Source organism: Suillus plorans, assembly GCF_016647745.1.
Source record: "Suillus plorans strain S12 chromosome Unknown HD556scaffold_25, whole genome shotgun sequence".
In the NCBI taxonomy this organism is placed as follows: domain Eukaryota; kingdom Fungi; phylum Basidiomycota; class Agaricomycetes; order Boletales; family Suillaceae; genus Suillus; species Suillus plorans.
The window spans coordinates 24,355-43,650 of NW_024537409.1; the positions used below are offsets into that span (position 1 = coordinate 24,355).

The 19,296-nt window shown below is 46.9% G+C and overlaps 8 protein-coding genes across 8 annotated transcripts; 6 read left to right on the forward strand and 2 right to left on the reverse strand.

Moving 5' to 3' along the window:
- Positions 1 to 174: 174 nt before the first annotated feature.
- Positions 175 to 804, forward strand: HD556DRAFT_1442720 (uncharacterized protein; the record flags this gene model as incomplete). Its single annotated transcript, XM_041306498.1, has 3 exons — positions 175 to 248; positions 303 to 366; positions 427 to 804. The coding sequence occupies 3 exons, from the start codon at positions 175 to 177 to the stop codon at positions 802 to 804; spliced, it is 516 nt and encodes a 171-aa protein (XP_041160643.1).
- A 92-nt stretch (positions 805 to 896) lies between these two features.
- On the reverse strand, positions 897 to 1,579 carry HD556DRAFT_1442721 (uncharacterized protein; the record flags this gene model as incomplete). The annotated part of the gene is made up of 3 exons (XM_041306499.1): positions 897 to 1,020; positions 1,079 to 1,475; positions 1,531 to 1,579. 3 exons carry the CDS (start codon positions 1,577 to 1,579, stop codon positions 897 to 899), a joined length of 570 nt encoding a protein of 189 aa, XP_041160644.1.
- A 1,021-nt stretch (positions 1,580 to 2,600) lies between these two features.
- Positions 2,601 to 6,241, forward strand: HD556DRAFT_1431905 (uncharacterized protein; the record flags this gene model as incomplete). Its single annotated transcript, XM_041305062.1, has 14 exons — positions 2,601 to 2,909; positions 3,082 to 3,174; positions 3,226 to 3,597; positions 3,643 to 3,836; positions 3,890 to 3,930; positions 3,964 to 4,055; positions 4,108 to 4,256; positions 4,307 to 4,448; positions 4,488 to 4,701; positions 4,756 to 4,932; positions 4,980 to 5,118; positions 5,169 to 5,836; positions 5,886 to 6,127; positions 6,155 to 6,241. The coding sequence occupies 14 exons, from the start codon at positions 2,601 to 2,603 to the stop codon at positions 6,239 to 6,241; spliced, it is 2,919 nt and encodes a 972-aa protein (XP_041160645.1).
- Positions 6,242 to 7,277: 1,036 nt separating this feature from the next.
- HD556DRAFT_1474554 (uncharacterized protein) lies at positions 7,278 to 10,041 on the forward strand (the record flags this gene model as incomplete). The annotated part of the gene is made up of 6 exons (XM_041308506.1): positions 7,278 to 7,341; positions 7,399 to 7,703; positions 7,753 to 7,812; positions 7,873 to 8,149; positions 8,206 to 9,086; positions 9,143 to 10,041. The coding sequence occupies 6 exons, from the start codon at positions 7,278 to 7,280 to the stop codon at positions 9,815 to 9,817; spliced, it is 2,262 nt and encodes a 753-aa protein (XP_041160646.1). The 3' UTR covers positions 9,818 to 10,041.
- A 154-nt stretch (positions 10,042 to 10,195) lies between these two features.
- On the forward strand, positions 10,196 to 10,905 carry HD556DRAFT_1442725 (uncharacterized protein; the record flags this gene model as incomplete). Its single annotated transcript, XM_041306500.1, has 2 exons — positions 10,196 to 10,427; positions 10,481 to 10,905. 2 exons carry the CDS (start codon positions 10,196 to 10,198, stop codon positions 10,903 to 10,905), a joined length of 657 nt encoding a protein of 218 aa, XP_041160647.1.
- Positions 10,906 to 11,907: 1,002 nt separating this feature from the next.
- On the forward strand, positions 11,908 to 13,327 carry HD556DRAFT_1431906 (uncharacterized protein; the record flags this gene model as incomplete). Its single annotated transcript, XM_041305063.1, has 9 exons — positions 11,908 to 11,996; positions 12,050 to 12,193; positions 12,270 to 12,360; positions 12,408 to 12,601; positions 12,652 to 12,784; positions 12,838 to 12,966; positions 13,015 to 13,160; positions 13,210 to 13,239; positions 13,261 to 13,327. The coding sequence occupies 9 exons, from the start codon at positions 11,908 to 11,910 to the stop codon at positions 13,325 to 13,327; spliced, it is 1,023 nt and encodes a 340-aa protein (XP_041160648.1).
- A 1,273-nt stretch (positions 13,328 to 14,600) lies between these two features.
- Positions 14,601 to 15,344, forward strand: HD556DRAFT_1442727 (uncharacterized protein; the record flags this gene model as incomplete). Its single annotated transcript, XM_041306501.1, has 1 exon — positions 14,601 to 15,344. The coding sequence occupies one exon, from the start codon at positions 14,601 to 14,603 to the stop codon at positions 15,342 to 15,344; it is 744 nt and encodes a 247-aa protein (XP_041160649.1).
- A 1,614-nt stretch (positions 15,345 to 16,958) lies between these two features.
- HD556DRAFT_1536051 (uncharacterized protein) lies at positions 16,959 to 18,992 on the reverse strand. Its single transcript, XM_041309616.1, has 15 exons — positions 18,516 to 18,992; positions 18,456 to 18,465; positions 18,383 to 18,402; positions 18,301 to 18,333; positions 18,158 to 18,252; positions 18,064 to 18,100; positions 17,986 to 18,013; positions 17,900 to 17,932; positions 17,773 to 17,851; positions 17,644 to 17,717; positions 17,511 to 17,588; positions 17,351 to 17,461; positions 17,255 to 17,295; positions 17,177 to 17,202; positions 16,959 to 17,119 (listed from the first exon to the last, which is right to left on the reverse strand). The coding sequence occupies exons 1-15, from the start codon at positions 18,567 to 18,569 to the stop codon at positions 16,969 to 16,971; spliced, it is 870 nt and encodes a 289-aa protein (XP_041160650.1). The 5' UTR covers positions 18,570 to 18,992; the 3' UTR covers positions 16,959 to 16,968.
- Positions 18,993 to 19,296: the final 304 nt, after the last annotated feature.

Sequence of the window (19,296 nt, forward strand, 5' to 3'; positions counted from 1 at the left end):
GCAATTCTTGAGTGGTGCTGCGCTCTTGTCAGTCCATACCGGCACAGTAATGAGCATGGTATCATAAGTATAAACCGTTGACAAATAACTGTCCCGAAGTTGCTCTAAATCATAAGCATAGACCATTGACAAATAACTGTCCCAAAGTTGCTCTAATTTAGTCTTGCTCTTAGTATGGGACGCAAACGCAAGTCATCGTTAGAGCGTCAGAAAGCACGCAAAGAATCAAAAGACCGGCACTATTTTCGGTGAGTACCTCTAAGCTGTTCCCAACAATACTCTTGTGCACTAACATAAGCCAGTCATGTAGGAACAGAGCATATGAAGTCTCGACGGAGATGGCGAAAGAAACGGGGCGCTAATGAGGTGCATTTATATGCTCACTGCTTGCGCGTGCTCATGCTCAATTACTAAATTACTCTACAGGCTACACTAAATGCCTTTGAGAGTCTAGATTTGTTGTGGGCTAGTACATACACAGGCAGCCGCACTAACACGGGATGTCAGGACCATGTTATCGCAGTACTCCAGGACGTCGATGTCCAGGGGTGGGATCTAGTCAGACCTGTTTGTGAGAAGGAATTGTTGGAAGCATGGGACCTGGTCAGGGATGTTGAGGTACTTGTGCGCTCCGTCGCCAATCTTGAGGGTCCTTACTCAGATCAAGTCCAAACTGAGTGTGCTCAACTTCTTTCCCGGACACAGCTGTGGCTTGCGGCCGAAGAACAGATCATTTTTTTAATGGACCAAGGGCAAGAGGTACTTGATGAAGCTCTCTACGAGGAGAAGCTTGTCTGGCAATGAAAGGCACTGTAGTCTTAGATCATATCAAGATTGTGAAACTCGAACAAACTTTGGTTCATAGTTGCTACACTAGATACACGTGAGACAATACATCATACCCTCGCAGCAACACCAGCCTCAATCGTGGACTTGACAATATCAATCCCGTCGTCCACGGAGTCCACCTTCGTGAAGAGAGCGCGACTGACACCCTGGACCCATGGACCAACATTGTTCCTGTCAGTGGTAAATTAGTAAGTCAAACTCATCATCGGAGGGGGATCGACAAGCATACCACCCGTAGAACACCCCAATCTTTCGGCCCCTTGTGATATAGTAGATGGTCACCCCAGGTTTATCGTCCATGGGGACATTAAAGTACATGCCCATGTGCACGTTAAGAATACTACCTGCAGCAACAGCCGCATCCACTTCAGCATAGCCGTCCACTGCATCTACTGCCACAGTGATCATCCCAGTAAGCACAGTGGTAGCGACGATGGGCGAGCTCCCTTCGGTGGTGGACAAGCTCCCTTTGGTGGTGGGCAAGCACCCTTTGGTGGCAGATTTCTGTGAATCTATGGCATGTGAAGCACCACCTTCATCAGGGTTTTCAGAGAGAAGGTTTGAGGCCAGATTGGCACAGTCGGCGGAAGAGAGCTGAAGCGTTGACAACAAGACCATGAGAGCCTCTAGTATCATTGAATTTGGTCAGTACTACAACATGAATGTAGACATAGGACGCACCTAACGTGTCCTTGGTTCCAGTGGAAATCTCCGCGCGAACTGAGGACATGGTTGACTCTTTAAAGTAATACTTGCGTGAACAAAGTTATGAGGTATGAATACATGTATCAAGACACTCGCCTTTTATCCATCCAGCTAAAGACCTATCCGCGGCCTGGAGAATCTTGAATCTTGAATGCGGGGTTAGTCATTGTTGGGTGCTGAGCGCTGGACAGGTGCATTCTCCAATACAACAAACACAAACAAAGCTCTTGCCTGAACGGGCGCATTCTTGAATACAACAAATGTAAACCAAACTCTTGCCTTCTTACACTGATTTGCCAACACCGTCTTCGTTCGTATGCCTGACAAATGCCTGACATTGTTCCAATTGCAGGTAAGTACTCAGTATTACGCCCCCCAGTAAGTCCAATCTGATGCACATCCCACTCCCCAGTAGGTCCAATAGTCTGCAGGCCTTACACCAGTGTGGTGGAATTCCTTCTTCACAATCCGTTGTGTTTCCCACAACAAAAAGCATTTGATTTGCTAGCGTCGGATATCAGCAACAAGTTAGCTTCAGAAGCTATTGGACTCGCCACACAACGTCTGGCGAGTGCTTTGCGTAGTTCCATGCCCATCGCAAATGTAATCGGGACATCCTTTTCTACATCAAAATCGGGCCAGAGGTACTCCCACAGCGGCCATATCTTGTCATACTCCTCGAGTACTTCATCAATGAATAGGTCCGTTTCGGCGAAACCTGGCTTAAGCTTCCTGTACTCAGGAATTTTTTCATGCAGGAGTTCGGCCTTGGCCCAGCGTTCTTCCATCCATTTGGCCTTGAGCTCTTCCATCTTGGCCTTGAGTTCTTCCATCTGGCCACAGCGCATTATGTTAGCAATGATGTTGACGGTGGAACAAGCTTGTACGCACCGTGCGGGTGAGATGAATATTGTAGATACAAGTATGGTTGGTGTAGGTCGTTAATCAGAATCTGGCCTTCAGATGGCTTATGTATGTATTTTCAGAGGGATCCGCATGATCCGCATTGTACTCATTCTCATGACAAGCGCTCTTGTGCACTTGACATGGTGCAACCTAGCAAAAGGCAGCGGGCGCATGTCGAGCCCTTCGTCCAAGGCCAGCAGCCCTCACATATACCTTCACAACAACGTGTACGAGAATACGGACTCATGAGTGGTGGGCACACCACATTACAGACAGCTTACATCCCACTATCTGAGGTTTCCCTGGAGGAGATGAATGAGTGGCCTTCTTCACCACCACCACAGACTCAGACTCAGTGCCCAGCTTATGACTTCTTTGATGACGTCGTTGCAGATATTAATGCAGACATCTGTGACCTTCAGCCTGTGAAGCGCAGACAGACTGCAGCAGTAAGTGGTATTTTCAAAATTCAATAATTTGATTTAATCATTAATCACATAGGACAACCCTCTCCTTACTTGGATACCCGAACACCAGATTTTTCTTGACGAAACCATTTTTTTAGAAGGCCGTGGAAATGAAGCTTCATGTTCACTCTGTCGCTGCGGCGATTCTGATAAGACATACCGATGCAAGGATTGTTTTGGGCCGGAAATGTTCTGTCAGGCTTGTATTCTCCAACGCCACCAATGCCTGCCATTGCATAGAATCAAGGTATGCTTGATTTTGTGCTGGCGAAGTGTCCCTCATCTGGTCTGAATGTAGGAGTGGACTAGTGGCTTTTTTTGCTGTATGACCCTCAAGTCCCTGGGTATGCGGATCCAGCTGGGTCATAATCCCGGTCATCAGTGCCACAATCCACGTCCTTCATCTGGCGACACCTTTGTCGTGATCGATGTCCACAGTATCCATGAGATTACATTGGATTTCTGTGGTTGTGAGACTGCACAAATTCGCTTCAAGCAGCTGCTACGAGCACGCTGGTACCCTGCAACCACAACTGAACCACGGACAGCAGCTACATTTAGTGTCCTTGAGCAGTATCACCTCCTTTCCTTTGAATCCAAGGTTTCGGCCTACGAGTTCTATCACAGCTTAGCTAGACGCACCGACAACACTGGACTTTCTCTTATCAAAGTAAGTTTTAACTATTTGTCGGAGATCTTTACTGATAGTATGCAGGATCGCTATTCTGCTTTCATGTGCATGGTCCGTGAATGGCGGCACCTACGACAGCTCAGATGCAGTGGTAGAGGTCATCATCCTACTGGCACCAATGGGACTGACAGCGGGGAACTTGCTGTACTCTGTCCTGCATGCCCACATCCAGGGAAGAACCTACCTAATGGATGGGAGACTGCACCTCCATCGATGCGGCAAGTATCTTGTTTAGCCTTTGGGAGGGAGATGCACTGATCTTTCACTGCAGGTGGCTGTATGCACTCTTTATCGCAATTGATGTGAATTTTCGTCTCAAATGAAAAGCAGTCTCTTCGGACAAAGTGGATCCAGGTTTGAATGCTGGATGGGCTTATTTTGTGGAAGAAACCACATACAAGGAATATCTATCCGCACGGGCAGGCGAGAGACAAGAGGTATGTAGACATTTGTATCTGTTCGATGGTGTCTGACTTGATGGTTTTTCAGCGCAGCACATGTGTTAGCCACAATGCAGTCAATATGGCAGACACAAAGTCATCGTGTGGCCTTGCAGCGACTGGTGTAGGTACTGTTGACTGTGCACGCCATGAATTCAAGTTACCAACTGGGGTAGGAGACCTTCAAAAGGGTGAAAAGTACGTTTATATTCATTTTAGTTGATGAATAAATTGATGATGTGTTCAAGGTACCTCAATATGGACTACTTAGTGTTCTCAGCCCTGGTTGGGTTTACGGTCGCAATGCTCAACATTTCGTATGATATTGCATGTCAGTGGTCGAAGAAACTATGGACTAGGATGGACTCCATGCCAACTCGCCTGCATATAGTGCACGATACGATGCTAATCTGATATTTCGTTCCCAAGTTTCACATCAGAGCTCACATTGCTGCTTGCCAGACCACATTCTCGTGGAATTTAACCAAGTTCGTAGGCAGGACAGACGGAGAGGCACCAGAACGGGGGTGGGCAAATATCAATCGCGTGGCATCTAGTACAAAAGAAATGGGACCAGGGAGCCGACGTGATACGCTGGACGACCATTTCAGTGACTGGAATTGGAAGAAGGTGACGATGTTCGGTGAGTTTTTTTTTACTCTGACATTATTCGAAGTTCCTTACTAGCATTGTGAAGGTCGGACCTTGAAGCACAAGATGGAGGACGCAGTGAAGTGGAAGAGGGAACACTGTGATGCCTTATGCGAGCTGGAGGGAACCATTCAGGCTGTGTTACTTGATGAGTGGAGGCTAGAAATCGAGGCATGGGAGGAGGACGACACCAAACCAAACCCTTTCGAAAGCAGGGTTGCTCGTGAGTCATCACTTGCCCCCTCCGCAGCTTTGGCTGACCACTCTTAGCTATTACACAGACTGCAGTGCGGGCTCAGCTTGTGGAGTTAGAAGCACAAGAATTGCGAGCTGGGGTTGATTCATCTCTTCACATGGACGTCTCGCCCAGCATACTCATAAGTAGCAGCATTGAACTAGAAGATCAGCAGTGCGTTAATTTTTTCCTTTATCTTTATTTTCTTGGTTCTGATGTTACAGCAGACAGAGGTTGAAACACGACATCACCAATGTCTCCCTTCATCCTACGGACAAGCAACGAGAGACGATTACCAACAGGACTAACGCGCTACAGAGATGGATCGACTTGTGGATAAGGATCCAAGAACTCTACATGCCCATTGTTTCAGCGCTACGTTCGTCAGCTGACTCTAATGCCAGCACTACCGAAGCTGTTCTAAAGCCCCAACACTGTCCTCTATATCTTCCATCTGCCATTGACGCCCCTTTACATTGTGACCAGCGGTTGCTGGAGCATGAATGGGAACTACGGCATGCGCAGGCTCATGATGCCCTTAACGAAATTCATTCTCACCTTTGTCTGCGCTCACATATGTACAAATTCAAGGACAAGAATCTACGTGGTCAAGCAGCATCCACTCGCGCTCAGAATTTAATTGCCCGTGTTGAAGCGAAGAAAGATGCAGGAGTCGATAAATACAGGTGTGCGCGTCGAGCATTGGAGTCACTGAGTGGTCGCTTGGATAAGGTGGGCTGGGGAGAGACTTTGCGGCCTCTTAGAAACGAGGATGTGAGACCGATGGGTGATTTCATGGGCGGACATACTCAGGGAACTGGAATGATCTCGTGGATCTGGCTTGCTACAGATGTCGACACCAGTCGCTCTGAAAATGACCGGGTTCAAGATTGTATGTCTCTGGCTCGCTGAGAATGACAAATAACTGATTCCAGTTATAGGTGTTCGCATCGAATGGTGTAAGGCTCGCACACGTGCTGCACAATGGTCCGAGGAAGTGCAACTACTTGTCAAAGAAATGAGACATGTACTGGTCTTTCTGCAGGCCCGCTGGTGGAGTGAGCGCACAAATCTACGCATACTGGAGAAGCCCTCCGACCAGGAGGGGCTTCAGGCTTATGTGTATCGTCAAGCTGCACTACGTTCTGCAATGCACTCCTCATTCCAAGCATTGTGGAACACCGTGCCTCAACTCGTGGCTTCCACTCAGGCTCTTACCCCCGAGGACGCGCCTTCTCTTACCCACAAGGACTCGCCTTCAATTGACCACCGCATGACGAACCTCTACGCTACATAGCTGTATTATGAACTTTATAGTGTAACGTGTCCGCGCTACATAGCTGTATTATAGCGTAACATGTCCAGGCACTGAATAATCCAGATCGCATTCTTCATAATCAGTTGGCATCAGCTTAATAAGTCAGATCGGATCTGCGATACCCGATTCCAGGAACAGATCTTGAACATATAGCACAAGGGAGAACATCTAGAGCATCTCCAGGACGGTATAGGGAAGGGTACTAGGGACTATAATCTGTAGTAAAACAATGTATCAGCCCACCCTATGACTTGTAGTGATTAATGTATCAGGGTTCTACTATAACTATAGGCAGTGATACATTAATACCACAGGGACAGGTGGTCCGGGGAGATGACAAATCAATAGCCTGTTTATATTGTATCCTAATTTACCCACCTCTTGATATTCCTGAAGTCACTGCTGAGTACTGCAGCATAGGTTTACCCCCCTCATTAGTAACAAACATGTTATACTATATACATTACTAACAAGTGTGGGAACAGGTGTCACTCAGGTGAGGGACACATGAAGACTGATTCTGGTGAGTCACGCAGATATCGGGTATTGCCGGCTGAGTTTGAACTGATCGTCGTTCCGTATATTAACCCGCGCTTGTCATATCATACTTTTTTCCGACACTAACACAACCTCCCGACAGTACATACAAATCTATTTGGCACAGAAATGTTAGTCGTACTCCTTGATTGAATATATCCCATGATGTCACCAATGTTCATAGTATAATTTGTCGTTGCGCGAGTACACTGATAGTAATAATAATACTACACTTCAAAAGTACAAATCAATGACTTGCCAGTACTGTAGTTAGTACTATAGCAGGTGGATGGGACTTTGCGACTCCACATTTACTAAGCCGGATTAGTCGTTCACTTCAAATACTGAGAATGCGCGTTTCCAAACTTCTTTCCACTACAACTACCTTGAACCTACATAATTGAGTACATTATCGCACATAGTATGTGAGGCGTTGGATTCATTTATGTGATTTAAGGATTGACACATTTTAGACAGAATGTTCAAACGCGCAGCATTCAAGGATGGTGAACGTGTCCCAAAACGCGTCCGGATCGATGACGGTGAGTCATGATGAGATATTGTCGACATCGCTACTCACGAACCTGTTTATATGACAGGAAATTGTCAGCCGTCGCCATTGGCAGATCCAGCCGCATGGGAAATTCTTGAGCAGTATCTCACCACTGATATGACATACCCTCAGATGGAAGAGACGTTTTCTGCGTACCTTGGCAACCGATACGTTGTGGACGACTGGAAGGATGCCAGAGATGCGTTATTCTCTGGTGATGATGATAACAGTATCGCCTTGGCAAACCTCCGCGCCTTGAAAACTAGTCACATACCCCTTCCCTTGTTTTCATCAAGGACAGATGGTTTATTGTCAAGTGCTCCTGTTCAACAACTGCGTAGACGTCCCAAAGTAAGTGTATCATCATTTCTGATGACTTGGATTCTAAACCTCAATGTAGTCGAGGATGGTTGGTCACTTGTCAAACATTCGTGTTCAACGATCGGGTAGACGTCCAAAAGTAAGTGTATCATCATATCTGATGACTTTGATACGATATGATGCTAAATAATGTATGTAGTCGAATCCGTACATCATCAGCGAAGCAGATGAAGACGACGAGGATGAGGACAAGGAGGAAGAAGGGGAGCGGGATGACCTTTCTGTGCAGTTACCGAAGGTCGTACGTGATTTTGGACCATCAGCCAAGGATCGGTTGGCTGCAAGATTCGACACCATTTTCGATCGGGTTGAAGGAATCGCGCCCAGTTCATTAGAATTGCGCCAAGCTCGCCATTGCATCACTATCCCATCCTCCCGTGTGATCGAAGGCAGAATGTACCTCCTTCATGTTAACAGTACGTCCTATTATAAAGAAATATATTGGTGCGACATATCACTCATCGCATCCCAGGAAATAGCATAGATTGCATCGCTGAACACCTTCGTCACCAAGGATTTCATGTTACGGTGTCGATTTGGGCAGCAGGGCAGCTTTATGTTGTAGCAGATAGTCCCAGAACTATCGCAGCATCACTTCCAACCTCACATGCTTTCGCAGTCAAACAATATCTTCGAATCTCAGATGAAGAACGCGAAGCGGTTGATGGTTCGTGCTCCAACCTCCCCAACCCAGCGTGGGTGAGAATCAAATATGGCCAGTACAAAGGCGACATAGGTTACGTCTTCGATTCGGATCAATCGAATGGTCTCATCGCCATTCTAATTCCTCCCCGGTGCTTCCCCTATCCCATGCCTGGCGGATCTGTAGCTCTATTCGACCAATTTCGCCTTCCGGATAATCAGACAGTTAGCGACCTGATCCGTGATGGAAAAGTTGTAGGATGCTCTTACAAAGGAGAGCACTATTATATGGGACTTTTACTGAAACATTTTCATTGCGATCGCCTCGAACTTGTCGCCTCTCCTCATGCCGATGACATTCGACTGCATATGCAGTCCGGGTTTGACACACCCTTCGTTAAGAAAACGCTAGTTGCCTTTTCAATGCAGTTCTTACGTTTAGGGGATTCGGCTAGGGTCATCGCAGGGGAACTTTGTTCAAAGGTCGGTACAGTCGTCTTGACAGATCACACTTCAGGTTCCGTGCGCTTGGAGATGATCTTCGATGGACACCGAAACGAAATCGATGTTCGACTCGAGGATATAGAACATATCTTTTGTGTCGGCGATCAAGTTCGAGTGGTTGCAGGACCATACCTGGGGTTGGAGGGACATGTTATTCAAATCAGTGACGACATGTTTCACATTTGCCAGGATGTTTCCAAAGAAGAGGTAAGTTTTTGTTTTTTTTCTAACTTAAAATCAAACCGATCTCACGTTTTGCATAGGTACTCGTTTCGAGGTACTACTTGGACCGTCGCCCCTTGCATTACACGCTTCAACCACGGCTACCCTCGCTGCAACACTTTGAGCCTCCCCCTGAGCCCGAATCTCTACAAGTTGGAGACTACATTGAAGTGCTTGCCGGCGAGCACTTGAAGAAATGCGGCATCGTGGAGTGGATTCCAGTGGGGGGAACCATGTTGTGGTTCCGGGATGCGAATGTTATCTTGGCCGGGGATGACGTCGAGTCTAGTGTTGTACCATCAAGAATTTATGTTCCCATGACAATCGTTCAGCGAACCAAACTCTCAAATACGATAAAATTTACCAAGGAAAGGGGGTATGATATAAGGCCTGGAGACGTGGTGAGTGTTGCCCGCGGGCCAGAGTATCAGAGGAAAGGGGTTGTACAAAGCGTCAACTTTCCAAACGCGCGCTTGACCCTTCTATCTGACAGTGATCACTCCCTCATAAGTCTCAATTACCTGGACTCGAGCATGGCTGACCTATCACAGGTTCAAGTCCCAATCACATTTGTAACAAAAAACCGCAATGTGGACTTAGATTCACTTAATAAGGTTATTCGTCAAGAAGTGTTCATTGTTGGGGGCGACCAGAAAGGTTACCGAGCGACACTGTACAATATCGCTGTAGGGATTCATTTCTGGCTGGGCTTGTAGAGACTGTTTTTACCTTACCTTATGTTGGCACTTTTGTAGCTTACATAAGCAAGTTATCTTTTCACCAGTTACCAGTAGGAGTCAGAGTACTCAGCAAGTTTTCATGATAATTCCTCTCCTCTGAGCCTTGAGCCTGGTCCAGAAACCCTTTAGGGTCGAATAGCAGCTAGGTTCTGCAAGACCCAACATTGTTCAGACTCACTCTCTGAATTGTTGTACCTTCATCAGACGCCAGGACGTTGTCACCAGGTGAGCGCCGCACAGAATTTCGTGGCAACTAAGTTGTTAATTGTTATTAGCTATGGAATGAGACTAAATGGCACTATACTGGAGGGACCGGAGATGATTGCCTTCTGCGAAACCCGGAGAAGATTGTACATGACAACAACGCCACAGCGAAGCATTACTCCACCAGCTGTCCGACTTCCATCTAGCTCGTCAGCTAGTAACCTGTTGCCATGGACCTCCTGGAGCTCTAGCCTGGAAGATATTGCGGATCACCCCCCATTGAGTGTCACTCCCGGCACGTCGAAATTTGACCCCTGGATCGTCAATCCTGAGGATACTCAAGATGACATCGATACCACAACGGAGAAACTCCCAGATAACGGTGAATATACACTGGAGGAATCAAACGTTTCTGCTTATTTTATTTTATCACAGTCGCGCTGCCTTGGTTAATGGGGAAGGAGTATATGTCGACGTTCCTTCTTCATCACGCTGTGTTGAAAGTTTCAGTGGGATTTATGGGAGGTAGGTTACACAAACGATTTGTGTCAACAGCATGCCCCGACCCGTTCTGCGGTGCGAATGGACCTGCACCTGAAAATTGTGTTGCTGTATTCTGCACATCCAGTAATGCAGGCGCCGCCATTCAACACTACCATATCCCTGCCAAAGATCTCAGCCCAGCCCATCCATGCAAAAAAAACCAACGGGTTTTTGTTCTGGATGGAGAATATTGCGGTCATATCTTTACTGTCAGAAGGTGTAATGTCAAGAAGAATACTGTTGAGGTTACGACTTCGCCTACGACTTATATTACTCTTGCTTTCGAGCAGATATGTCTTATCGAACAGGCGCGTTGAACACATGATGTAACACAGTACTAACTATTGTGTATTTGAGTAGTTATGAATTTAATTATTCGGCACACCATACGCCCTCGCACGGGCACCTGCATCTGTTTTTTCAGAGACCCTATCTCGCTCTTCTCCCCGTTTGGAGCCCTCACATACTCTCTCAGGTCAAGAATTCTGCAGAGAATGCGGGAGAAAGGGTACCCAGGGGAATCTGTGCAAGGTCTGGTATGTGAATGTCACTAGGCATGTGACGCTCGAGGTTTTCGGCACGGTAGTACTCCTCCAGCCATCTATACCTGTATTCCATCACCCTATCTGTAAGGTACACAATACTTTCTTCCGCGTTCCTTAACTGTTCCTCAAGTTCATCCAGTTCATCCAGTTCAGATCCCGTTTTGTTTATAAAATTTCCTAGGTGGGTCTTTTGTTAGACCGACGTCCAAATCTAACTCTGAAATCTCACCTGTAGTTTGCGTTGCTCTATGATTCAATTCATTGTCAGATGGAATTGCCTGTACTGTGAGTCTTGTTCTGAGTGTTTATGTAACAGTATCACTCACTTGCACTCAGTGCCGACTGATGTGTGGATGGAGGGAAGTTGGAAGCTTCAGGTGAACCCTATGAGTTTTGCACTGCATGCCACGTCGAAGAAACTTACCCTAGTGTGACATTACTTTAAACGAGAATACATTGTCGCAAACGCTTCTGAGAGGTACGAGGTCTCACCGGTGTGCTATTATTGTGCATGATATGATGTTGACTATTACTGCAACAGTTTCGGCAGTTTATATATATATACACTGGCAGGTAACATAACGCGCCATCAAGGTTGATTCCCGTCCCGATCCTGATGCGTGCGGCTCGGATGGCGCTCGGATAATGCGCCATCCATAATATCTATGGCATAGTGTGCCGAGATTCGTTCCCGTTTCGAAACTGATGGCGTGCTCGAACGTATAAAGTCTCATGTACTACTGATATGAAAATCGTCTGCTCCTTCACCTTACTATGAGTGGTGACGAAAATAATCCCCATTCTGGCGATTCTTCGCGCAAACGTAGTGGTTCGGCACTTCACATGGGCCCACGTAAAAAAGCGTAAGGAAGGTTTCACGTCCTGAAACGCACCCATCCTTATGTGCCTTCATCAGTGCCTCATCAAACCCCCTCGTTCTCCATGGGCGACACTTTGGTCGGATGGTATTTGCACTATGCAATTATCCTTCTCTCCTGACTGGAGGCATTCTTCGACTCGAAGAATTGCAGGATTCTTCAATAGAAGATTATCCAGCCGAGTGAGTAGAATCGCGTCAATTGAGCGTTAGCGGTGTCTGACAGTACTTTTAACTTTAGCGTTTGACGCGAACATAGGGTATTTGTGGAGCTTGTAGACTCCTATCCTAGTCTTCTAGAACGTCTCACAATCGGCGAGGAGGAGGATGTTATCCATGTCGGAGAACTGGTAAGTCTTAGATGATTAAAGGTCTATTCGTAGTCACCTTCTTGTAGATTGGCAAAGGAGCCTCCAGTGCGCGAGGTGACGACACGAAGACCCTCAAATCTGCTGTCCTCGAATGGCTTATGCCCAGAGGACAGCCACTCATACCGCCCCTCTCGCGAAATGTCAAATCTGACCACGGTTTCAATCATGAAGTGACCGGTGCGTTGCTCTGCCCCGCAGGCCTTGACTGGTCAAATGCCGAGTAAGCCTTTTCATCATTCAATGAAGTCACCGCCACAACTTACTATCTAGAACTAAGGCGAGTCTTAAAAGCGGCGAAACAGCGGTCCGTGGCGACCAGTGGCCTATGTTTCTATATGCTAGGTATGTCTATGATCCTGAAACTCCATGGCAGGGTCTATTGAGGAGCGACATACTTATCTATGTAAGGTCATCATTAGCGGTCAAGTTCTTACTCAATGCTCTTTCTATTGATAGGGTTTCAAACATGTGTTTACCTCTCCGAGTTCCATGGAAAAGGAACCGAAAGCTACGCGCTCCGGTAACGCATACCTCCATGGGATGAAATCCGTGACGAAAGGATCCCTGGCTTACATTGCCACACAGGTGTGTTGGAAATTTTATGATGATCCCCCTCGCTTACTGTTCCTCTAGGTTCGGTTTTCATTGAGTTCTTCGTCTGTATTTTCCCGCACGGACACTGTTACGGACTCGGAAAACTTTTATCACAGCATTCTCGACCTGTTGGAGGATCCAGACGAAAATGAGGAAGTAGCTGACCTCATGACTTGGTGGACACGGTTCGTAATACATTTCATCACCTTCAAGCTCTACATTAACACGTCACAGTCGCATTTTCCCTAATTCCTCCTCTTCACAGTGAACTATTAGCAAAAACAGCGCGCTATCCAAAATTCGGGAGAAACGCGCTGCCCTTCGAGCACTGGCCAATGCTAGCGCTAATTAATTAAATATTTCACAATGTTCGATACTGTTCTACATGTTCTGTAGTATATATATCAAAAATATAATTGATGATTACTCCGCTATTTCGTATGTTTGTCACCACATCAGCAACTTGCTATGGTGAGATAATGATGCAGCCACAATGTTATCAATGGCAAAATCTACCTTCACAAGCTATCCCTGTAAGGGAATTTATGTTTGACAACACATCAGCAACTTGTTACAGTATGGTAACATCTTGACATTTAATATGCCATTACAAGTTGACATGGTAAATATTTGTAGGTTTCACAGAATATTGGCAGTATGTTACACATTAGCACATTGTCAGTGATGGTACATCCTGCCATCATAGTCTGCCTGTCTAAAGCTAGATGTATTTGATAGAAATGTACCAGTGCATCGCTGCATGATAACTCATTGTCGCATGTTGCCACACTGTCAGTGATGGTACATCCTGCCATTGTAGTCTGCCTATGTAAAGCTAGATGTATTTGGTAGAAATGTGCCGGTGCGTCACTGCATGGTAACTCATTGTCCCATGGTGCCACACTGTCAGTGATGGTACATCCTGCCATCGTAGTCTGCCTATGTAAAGCTAGATGTATTTGGTAGAAATGTGCCGGTGCGTCACTGCACAATAACTCATTGTCGCATGTTGCCACACTGTCAGTGATGGTACATCCTGCCATCGTAGTCTGCCTATGTAAAGCTAGATGTATTTGGTAGAAATGTGCCGGTGCGTCACTGCACAATAACTCATTGTCCCATGGTGCCACACTGTCAGTGATGGTACATCCTGCCATCGTAGTCTGCCTATGTAAAGCTAGATGTATTTGGTAGAAATGTGCCGGTGCGTCACTGCATGGTAACTCATTGTCCCATGGTGCCACACTGTCAGTGATGGTACATCCTGCCATTGTAGTCTGCCTATCTATTCCTTGATCATGTGATCTGCAATTGTGATACATATGTGTCATATTATGCATTAGATAAAGGTAGCTAAAACTTTGCCATTTTGTAGTCAAATGCCTGATGCACTCTTTGCTGTTGCAACAGCTGATACTGAGATGCCAACAAATTCAATGAAGCATACCAATGTTCTGTCAGAAAACAAGTTTCTTACCATTCAGACAAGCATACATAGGGATCTGCACGGGTACGGGTAACCCGCGCGGGTCACGGGTATGGGTACTACTGGGGTACGGGTACGGGTCGGGATTCTAAGACCCGCGCTCTTACCCGTACCCCAGCTATACCCGTGCCTTCCATAAATGGTAGCACCTCCTGCATCAGTAATAGCGGACGCCATACTTCCCGCGTGCACGCTACAACTGGCACCACCACCAACACCGGCACCTAACGCGCCTTCCCAAGTCCACCAACTCCACGTTCACAGCGCGCGCGCCCAAAACGCGTCAACAAGTGTTGACGCGATGCAAACACACGCGGACGACACGCGAAGACGAAAGGACAAGAGAATCGAGGAAGGGAGAAGGGATGGTATAGAGATGAAGGAGGAAAGAGGAACTCGAGGAGACGAGACTTTGGGCACGCTGAAAGTGAGTACTCACATTGAAGACTCTACCCCCAGCAACAACAACGACGTCATATGTGTCACGTCGCCAGCGCCTATCTTTGTGCGCCCAGCACTCGCACCACCACCAGCTTTCACGCCAATGCCACCATCCACGACGCCAACGCCACCATCCACGACGCCAACGCCACCATCCACGACGCCAACGCCACCATCCACAACGCCAACGCCACCATCCACAACGCCAACGCCACCATCCTCGACGCCAATGCCACCATCCACGACACCAACGCCACCATCCACGACACCAACACCACCATCCCATCTACGACGCCAACACCTACGCGACAGACTGACTCGCCAGCATCAAGCGTACACGCTCAGACCACGCCAGCGAATGCTGGCGTGGCTCGAATGCACACGGAAGACACCAGGACGAAGAGAGAAGGAAAAGAGGAGGAACGAGAGGAGGAAGGAATGATCTTGTCAGTAAGTCGCCGTCCTGACTCTGCCCCCATTTTCTGCAATGAGGACGCGACGCCTGACACATCACACTCTCGCGCCACCACACCACCATCTCCCATTTCGACACGCTCACCTTCGACTTTGATCGTATGCGACACACCACCTGCCACGACATCAGCGTCTATTTCGACGCGTCCGTCATTCGCGCCGTGCCTCCACTCCTCCTTCTTGTGCCATCCACATATGTTCGAGTCACGTCAGCATTCGCTGACGTGTGCTGGACATATGTGCTAAGCACTGGTGGTGATACCTATGGTACCCGCGGGTAAACCCTGCACGGGTGCGGGTACGGGTCTGAGCTTGTTGTACCCGCCGAAAACCCGTACCCGTCAGAGCGGGTACGGGTTTTTGCCGGGTGCGGGTGCGGGTCAGGTCCCCGACACCCCAGGGTATACCCGTGCGGATCCCTAAGCATACATGAGATGGTTAATGCCCTCGATGATGCCGTTCATCTGTCAGCAGACCAGGGACCTCCCGGAGTCCGGACCAAGACCCACCTCAACTCTCCCACACAGTTCATACTGGTCAACAAGGACGACACAGATAGACATTGAACCTGAGCTCCTCGAAAATTCATGGAGTATGCGTGGTTCAACCCATCTGGCATCTGTCTTTGGATGTGCACCTTGAACAATCCATTATCCGGCGTAGAGCATTGGAGTATCATGATGGTCTGGCTGAACTGAGTCCGCCTGTCTATGTTGATTATACTGACAACGAAGGAAACACAACACACTTTTTCACTACAGCAAATGGAGATCACTTGGGGCTTAGTGATGATGAGCTTGATGCTATTATGAGACAAACTTTCCCGGCTTTTGGATGTCGGATGATCCACGGTCACATGAAGCATCTTGAACATCATGTCCCCTGTCAGCGCATCCAGGAGTTATACACACGAGTTCATGGACCACCTGTATACGGTGCATTTGGACTGCATCATATCCAGCGAAGGGTATACAGTGTTCCTGGGCTGATAGCTGGGTAGCGCCTCGAGCTCTGCTAACAATTGGAGTAGAACAGTAATGGTGGGGCTGAGAACGAAACATTGTTGACAAAAGGGAACAAGGTGATGTATTGACGACGACCACACCTGTACACCGCTGTTGAGCATTCCATTGAGATAGTATGGTGGCAGAGAACACCAGGTTCTGGTTACCAAGGGCTGTTGCAGGGAATCAGCACACTTAGTCAGTCAAGATTTAATCGATTTTGGTTTGCATTTGGTTCTTTGCATTTTACTTTTCTGTTAGAAGAACTTGGAAATCGGAATCTTTGTCACAAGTTTTGTGAAAATCAATTTTCATATTTTTGTCCAGCACAGCCCTTCATAGTGGGGCAGTAAAAAACTTTCTCTAATCCACTAAGGTGCCTACTTTTGTGAAATTATCGGGAATTAGAGAAAAGTTTGTCAAACTCCACATACTTAGCCTAGGTTTGTAGCGGAGGGTTTTCCTGATGAAAAGTTTAGTAATGGTTCCGAGTAGACAAGCAGACATCGTAGTTCGTAGGTACAATTAGTATGTGACATGGGATACATACGCAGTAAGACCAAGCCTGCACTGCATACATAAAGTTGATTAAACACCATACACCACCGTTGAAAATCGGCCTCCTCCAAACTGCAACTCAGATACATCCGTCAGTGTATGAATATGCGATTGTCCTTCACTCGCTCGTAGGTTGAAAAGGATCCGAGAGGCTAGAACACTGTGGATGACAATTTGCGGACTGGTGACGTGATACACAATCAGTTGGTGATGCGTTCGTTCAAGTTGATGTACTCACGAGTCTGTGATGGAAACCCATGTGACCTGTATTCAACAATAAGCGCATGGATAGCTGGCCAGGTATACTGCAACGCACCGGAGGAGCCATGGTCAAAATTATGTTAAACGATGATACGACTTGATAGTAGGATGTCAACACACGGGCGAGTTTGGGCGAACAGAATCATCTTACTCATGATGCAGATCATATATCTCGCCGAGTCGTTGAAGAACGTTCTTTGGAGTAGTCCGACGGCATTGCCGTACTTGCTGAATCTGATGTACAACATCAAGCAAAAGAGGACTATTTATGCATGAGTCCAAGAATATTCTTGAAAGACGAGACGTCTGACCCAGTTCGTACAGTAACAGAGCAGCGTACTCATAAACATTATTTCTGCCGCCCACGAAAAGACAGTCGCCCGGATTCGCTGTCCACCTTGCATGAGTATGATTGTCACGAAAATCAAAGATTGCATCACAAACGTATATTAATCGAGGTCGTGTTTTTGGAATTGAAGATCAGGGGAGTGTCAGATATGATATAAGAGACCGCGAAACAAACCTGGCAGTGGTTCAGCACCAAGCCTTTTATGGTGAGAGGTGAATGAAAAACATACGACGGGAAAAACGATGAGGAATGCCAGTAGACGCTTACTCCTCCAGGAAGCGTAAATCCTCGTTATGAGCAAGCCTAGAGGTAAAATGTCAATATCGGGAGCTCATTTAGGACATGACATACCTTCTGCGGCTAGAATGCAGATGATATGCAATACTGTGTAAGGGTTGGATGAGAAAAGTAATGTACCGTAGACTGTGTACGCTAACCGTTGGACGCTTGTCCAAATCTAACACACTACACGATTGTTATAAATATCAGGGTATTGAAGGGCTGTAATCACTCACACTTTCACCAGGATAGTACTGTGTTCGAAGCGCACCTATCCATCAGCCGTGAGGGTTGTCACAAAAAGCGAGTTAGAACATGTGTGGCTCACCCGTGAATGTCATCCCAATGGCGAAAAATGGCAAGTATCGTGATACAGTGAATACAAATCGCACGAAAGTCCATCTGCGGTGCCAAACCCACTGTGACTTTGGGACAGTCATCAAATAATTCAATAATCAGCGCACTACACGCACCTCTGTCTCCAGGGTAATGAAATAATCAAAAATCTAAGTAAGGACATCAGCATCACATATTCAAGTCAGCTAATGCGCTCACTAAAATAGCAAACGTTCCAACTGGGTATTCAGTCAGCCACGATATATGTACAAGCATCAGATATGATCCGTACCATTGAAGTACTGGGCGTAAGGGTTAATCAGAGTTATTTAGAGCTCGACTCGTTGCGCACCTTAGATGCCTGGATGCCAGCGTCGACGAACAAAGCAGTAGGGTGATCCATCATGCGTCAAGTTTGTGGAAAGAAAATCAACGCTCTCGCTGTTCGTTACGCGCAAGTTTACCATTTAAGCACACACACAACTGACAGCTGTGTTACAATGTTTACACATTGGCAGTTTCATGCTAAGATACGCCAAGTATTGCAACACGATCAACGCCCATGTCGATCAGTAGAGGGATCAAAGGGTGATTGTGATATGAGTGACAAGGCTGTGGAACTCAGATCAACAATCAATTAATCATCATTCATGACGATGCGCTACCAACGCCACCGTACTGCCTTCAGTAGCTTACCTGCAACTTGTGAGAAAGCAAGGTAGACCTAGTCTTCACCGTATTCTGTGGGAAGGTTAATGGGAATACATGCCCACTACTTCATATAAGAGGGTTTCTACCTGGCCTCCTGCCAACAAGTAACATTGCAGCACAGTACTAGTGATGGACGCCAAACAAACCCATGGTAGCACACCGCAACGGGAGTATTTTACGTAAACTTCATTGCTCCGATGTCATTTTAAATATAACACTATAGGCGGCAGTGTTCGGATTCTGCATCGTTTTTTTGCCGTTAATAAGTATGGCTACCATACTAACTGTGGTTAGTCGTTTCGAACGAGTCGACCTCACTGCTTCTTGTTGCTGTGAGCTTGGTCGCTGGCACAAATGGGATTAGCTACTCACCTATGACAATTCGGTGTGCGACGTGCGCACCTAACTTTGAGCGTCCCTCA

Excerpts from the sequence above, each read along its gene's own strand:
- HD556DRAFT_1536051 (XM_041309616.1), bottom strand. The coding sequence starts at position 18,569 with ATGATGGATCACCCTACTGCTTTGTTCGTCGACGCTGGCATCCAGGCA. Across the intron at positions 18,253-18,300 it reads TCATTACCCTGGAGACAGAG|TCACAGTGGGTTTGGCACCG; the intron begins GTGCGTGTAGTG and ends ACTGTCCCAAAG. Across the intron at positions 17,296-17,350 it reads ATATATGATCTGCATCATGA|TCGTATCATCGTTTAACATA; the intron begins GTAAGATGATTC and ends CCTACTATCAAG.